We start from the raw sequence: 6,000 nt of genomic DNA, 5'->3' as shown, positions 1-6,000 counted from the left end.
AGAATAGCTAGAATCCTTTTGATATTATACGAAGGTCGAAGGTCAAGCTATTCTCCTTTTCCAACAAAAATAAATAAATGAAAGACTTTCTACTGACGTGCATACGATCTGAAAGACTGAAATGCAAGATCAACCATCGTGTTCTTGAGAGGCTGAAATAACTAAGCGTGTGAATGTATGCATGTACGAGGTTATAATTTACAGATGGAATTGAAACCAAGATGCCGTTCACAGTAAAGATGTAATTAACTAAATTACGAAGAGAAGATTGAATTTACTACGTAAGGAATGTCACATTATTTTCACATGTTGCTCACAGTAAAACAAAAAAAAAAAAAAGTGAAAGTTTGATACATCCTGCCACTTGTGACCAAAGAGAAAAAAAAATGCCTCCAATTACCTGTACGATGAAGTAGTTGAATCTTGTGATTAGAGTTAAGCATCCATTTTCACAGTTGTATGTTGACCATAGCCGCATTCTTTTGGAACAGATTACTCACTCCTTCTGCATCAAGAACACCAAACTTCAAAATCCTAAGAATTGATGCAACTTAGAATGGATATCCATTTTGAAAACAAGTACATGTTAGACTCCATACAAGGTAACAATTCTTGACCTCTTTATTCTAATAATTCTAATCAATCTTCGGTGGGGTTAAGAATTGATAACCAATCAAACTGGTATTTATGTATCTTGCTTTTTCAGTATCATAGAAGTTGCCTTTCTTTTCTTGTTCAATTCTTTATTGTGATTAGCATAGTTGTCAAGGCAACGGCTAGTCGGGTGCCTAGGTGACAAGGTGCCCTTTGAGGCTCGCCTCGCCTAATCACCTAACAATTTTCTACTTCCTAATATAAAATACTTTTTTATTCATTCTTTTTTGAGATTATAATTATAAAATAGACATTATTAAACTAAAATAATCATTTTGTGTGTTTATATACAATTTCTTTTTATTTCTTCTTATTTATTAGGGTTTAATCAACACAAACATTGCTAAATGCTGTATTGAACCCTCAAAGGCTTAAAAACCTGAACCAATAAGTAAAGAAGAACTAAAAATTTTATCTAATCAGCACATTTTCCTCTTACATATATTCTTCTTCTACTACTTCTGCTGCTACTACTATCATAATTATTTTCTTTTCCTATAACAAAAATAAGGGTTCAGCCCCTATATTTTTTGAATTTTATTTTCCTTCTTCCTTTTCTTCTCATGAATATGTTGATTTTCTATACTTCAATATGAAATTTATACTTTTCTTATGAAAATCATGAATAATTATTAAAGAAATATGGTTATGGTACCCTAGGAAACTACCCTAGAATCTATGTTTTTAACATAAAAAATCCATTGCCTAGGTGACGCCTAGGTGACTAGGCACCCCCAGTCGCCTAGCCTCACCTTGTTGCCTTGAAAACTATGGTGATTAGGACAGTTTTTGAGTGATTATAACCTAGGAAAATGACTAGATATGCTGCGCAAGATAAAATTTGATAGTTTTTGGGTTTCATATAGATTATGGCCTTTGGTTAAAAGAGCTTTTTGGGTTTTATGGGCCATAAGTAGGCTAGACTATGGCCATTGGTTAAGAGGTTGAGATAAATCTTAATGCCTCAACTAAATTCTTAAAACTTTAAATTTTGTAACAGACAATTTAGGTTTCCTTGAGGAGGCAAGTGCTGCAACTAGGGACTTGGGGTGCAGGGTGCTGTGAACAGTCTTTGTTTGAAAATCTGGCATGGAGGAGTGGGAGGACTTCCTTTGTCGTTGTTTGGTTATTTGCTTCTCAGATGGTTGTCCAGATATGGTTGAGGTTGAGAGCTGGGTTTGCCTTATCTTGCACAACCTGCAGAGAAGAGAATGTTTGTCAAGAAGTTGGAAGAGAGTAAGATGCTTCTCATCTCTTCTGAGGAAGAAGCCGGTGGAGCACTGCACTCTGTGAAGTCTTGTTTAAATGGACTTTGTTTCCCCCTGTCCCGGTGGATCCCAATGAGACACTTCAAAAGGCAGAGACATGGACAGTGGTGGATCCGAGTTTGTGGAGTTCCCCTGCATGCCTGGTGCCCTGCTGTGTTCAAAGAAATCGGGGATGCAGTCGGAGGTCTCATTAAGGCAGACCCATCCAACATTTCTTGGAAGAATGTTGATTCTCTTCAGCTGTTCTTTTGGAGTAAATGAGTTTGGAACATTCCCAAAACCACTGAACTGGTGGTCAGGTACCTCCTACGTTTAGCAGTAGAAGATGTCGTTTCTCAGGCAACCGTTTCTGTCAGGTCTGTCACTGGTCGACTGGTTTCCCTGAGGCCCTGTTGTGTTCCCCCATCAGAAGACAGGGTTGATTTGAATTTTCCTGGAGCAAGGCTTTTTCAGGCAGGGACGAATACCAGTTGCGGTGAGTAGCAGGTGAATCAGGAGGCTCCACTCTATATCGTTTTAGTAGAGTTAACAATGATGTTGCAGATCATGCCCAAGGAGAAGACAGAAACAGGTTTTGACCCCAGACATCAATCTATGCACCTATTGGTTCCCAGGAACAATCTGATTTGTCTTTTCTTTGGTTCCAAGCCATTCTCTCCATCGTTGCAATCCCAAGAATTAGTTCTGTGGGGCTCTCTTTGGCAAAGACTTTTGGAGATAAAAAGGTCCAAGTATTTGTGGTAGGCCTCATAATTCTCGGCAAGGTCCTTTTGTTGTCAGAGGGCCCCAAAAGCATTTGATTCCAGCTGATCAGGAAGACTCTATTGACTTGACCCCTGAGTGTCAGCATGCCTGTTTCCAAGTGTTCTCACCTGACCACTGAAGCCTCATACTGGATTGGGCAAGTGGACCAAGAAGATCCACTTTCGGTGGTTGATTGTCACCTCCCTTCTTTTCAGGTGGAGCAATTGATGAATTCTTGCAATTTTCTTGGGGTCTCTTCCATGGATGGTCAAGAAGATCAAGTCTGAGATTGGTTAAAATCCAAAGAAAACAAAGTGGTGAGAGATCGTGATGTGTCGCTGGATCTCATTACAAATCAGGAATCGGATTTGGATTTGTTTAGCACCTCATCCGGTTGTTCTTCTGAAAGTTTGGACTACTTACACGATCTTAGAAGACCCAAACACCTTGTGGAATTTTATGACATTGTGGTAGCAAAGCCTACCACTAGTGGCATTCAGAATGCCAGAGAAATGGATAGAAGAGGTAGAGGAAGGCCTCAATCCATGGCGCACAAAGCACCAAAGGGAGGGGTAGAAGAGGCAGAGGAAGGTCAACGATCAGTAGGGGTGCTCACAGTTCGGTTAACCGAACTGTGGGCTTATTTTTTAAACCGAACTGGTACTACCAATTTCTGGAAAACTGGTAACCAAAATCAAACTGAAGCCAATCAATTAACTGGTTGACTAGTTCGATTAACCGTTGGTTCAGTTCATTAGTGTTTCGGTTTTTTTATATTTACAATATATATTATAAATAAAAATAAAGCCATATAATAAAAAATAGAAATACATATAAAATATTATATTCTAAATAATAAATTATATATCATATATTATAAATATATATATATATATATTTTTTATATAATGCATATTTCTTAATTATAATATATGAATAATATAAAATATATATGAAAAAAATATATACTATACATAAATATACATATAATATATAGAAATATATGTATATCGGTTGTTTCCATTAACTGCCAATTTTTTATATTGGTTAACCGAAACCAAATTGACCGGTTCGATTAACTGAAATTTTAAAGTTTGGTCTCGTTGGTTTGATTTTTCAGTTTTTCTTGCTCACCCCTAGCGATCAAACGATAGAGTTATTTTCTCTTCCATGTTGGCATAGTTGGCCTCAGGTCTTAGTGGCTAGGGTGGTGAGGCTCATTAGGTGTGGGCCCTTTGTTTGTCACCTCTTACTGTTAGGTTTTTGTTGTCTCTGTTTGGACCTAGCAGTCCCTAGCTGGGTGGAGTTCCGATCTGCCGACCACAACACATCGCTGGCCATGTTTACCCAGCTGCACATTGGGACATCTCTTGTACTTTATATCACTGACAACCCCTATTTGCAGTTGGGCAAATGTGGCCAGCAATGTGTTGGTCAGCAGGTCAGGACTCAGCTGGGTGTGGTCTAGGTTTTCTGGGTCCCTCTGTTGTTGCTTGCAATCGTTTTTTGTCGTTTTTGGCCTAGTCCAGTTGGGTTTGTCTCTAGGTTTTTAGGTTTTAGGTGGTCTTTTTTTTTTTTTTAGGTGGGTGGGGGGCTGTTTTTGTTCTTGGTTGTGTATGCCTTGTATACATTGATATAGAAGTAAATTATGCCTTGTATACGATTTTGTTTTTTTTTATCAATAACTGAAACAAATTCATTGATATCGATGTAAATTAAGCATAAGAAATGCAACAAGGAGAGAGAATCTCTCTTTCTCTCCCAAAAGAAAGAAAAAATTACAATACAACCCAGAAGGCCAGAACAGAAGACTTCTTCCCACCCCTTGTTTGGGCCAATGTATCAGCAAAGGAATTAGCATCCCTTTTTACCCATTGTACACAAAACTCAGAGTCTTGTAACAAGATGCCTATTTTCCTTCTCATAGATATAAGCCCACCATCCAGCATCCTCCTCCAGTTGCAACCAATTTATAACCAGTATAGAGTCCCCTCCGACCAACTTACTATTATTCAATTCCTTAGCTTTTTGAATCCTTCCAAAACAACCAAAATTTCAGCCCTCATCGAGTCGCTTACACCAATAGGACCTGAAAATAGCACAATAACCCTTCCCTCCTCATCCCTGAAGACTCCAACAATACCTGAAGGACCTGGATTTCCTTCACTGCTGCCATCAAAGTTTAGCTTTATGAAACCAGAAATTAGGTGGGGACCAAACTAGCTTGGTCACAACTCTGTAAGAAGACAAGCCAACAATTTCAAACCACTTCCTCATCTCTTCACTAGCATGAAAATCCTCAAAAGAGTTTCAACTTCACCCAATGGACCACACTAATCATAATAATTTCAATTAGAGAACTCCAAATTCTTTCAACACTAGAGAAAGTTCTTTGATTCCTTTCTTCCTAAACTGTCCAGCAAACCACTAGCCTTATACACCTCCACAGAGTTCTTCCCCTCTTCTTTGGCCAAGAAAGAAAGAGGCAAACGGGTTTTGTACATTTGGCGGGGAACTCCACCTACACCAAAACAAAGAAAGAAACCATTCCCAAATTGAAGAAGAAAGAGAGTAGGTGATTAATAACTGATAGCAGGACTCACCTTTGGCTTTACAGAGAGAACACCAGTGAGGAGATAAAGGACCAATTGGGTTTCTTTCTTTGGAGCAAGTCACAAGTGTTAATTCTTTCCACAAATAATTCCCATAAAAAAACTCTTATCCTAGGTGGAATAGGTCTACTCCACTCTCTAATAAGAAAAGGAACCCCAAGGTTGTCACTCAATTGAATTAGGGATTTATAGAATGACGCACAAGAAAAAGGACTTGAGAAAGAAAGATTCCAAATTCAAGAATCTCCTCTTGTCGGCTTGAAAATCACTCTCAAGGCTTTGGAGCAAAGACGGAACATCATTCATGAAGTCCACTTCAAAATCCCAAATCCCACTCGAGACCAGATCTTGAATTGGATTGAACCAAAAAAAGAGGAGATAGGTTCATCTTTACGATTTTGATAGACCAAAAAGAGAACGATGTTGGTCCTTTAGGGGAGAGTTACCCAACCAAACAAACATGTTCCCAGAATTTGGCAAAGTTCCCAAAGCATGGTTTATACTTGATAAATGGAAAAATAAAGTATGAGATGGATGGGTTTCCATGGAGAAGCTCATGTAGCCCCAATCTGAAATCCAGAGTCCTATCCTTCAGCCACAAGGCCATGAATGCTGATGACCACCTTTTTCCCACAACTTATCTCTACTCACCTTTACCATGAGGCCAATTTCTTAGTGAACCTCTCAATCTCTGGATTCCAAAAATTGCTATTCCTAGGGCT

The 6,000-nt window shown here is 38.6% G+C and overlaps 1 protein-coding gene across 5 annotated transcripts in view; it reads right to left on the bottom strand.

Moving 5' to 3' along the window:
• Nucleotides 1–245: 245 nt before the first annotated feature.
• LOC148843123 (ubiquitin-like domain-containing protein CIP73) overlaps nt 246–6,000 on the bottom strand; it is a 71,868-nt gene continuing 66,113 nt past the window's right edge. For all 5 annotated transcript variants that reach the window (XR_016103237.1, XM_088957596.1, XM_088957597.1 and 2 more), the window contains one exon: nt 246–505. Coding sequence is in view for 4 of the 5 variants with exons in the window: in XM_088957596.1 (XP_088813722.1) it covers nt 497–505 (9 nt within the window). In the remaining variant the exon portion in view is untranslated. The remainder of the gene's footprint in view (nt 506–6,000) is intronic.

This window comes from Nelumbo lutea, chromosome 8, assembly GCF_056320005.1.
Source record: "Nelumbo lutea isolate HS-2025 chromosome 8, American lotus-T2T, whole genome shotgun sequence".
NCBI lineage: Eukaryota > Viridiplantae > Streptophyta > Magnoliopsida > Proteales > Nelumbonaceae > Nelumbo > Nelumbo lutea.
The sequence above is the reverse complement of the archived record's forward strand: the minus strand, read 5'-3'. Positions and strand labels throughout refer to the sequence as shown.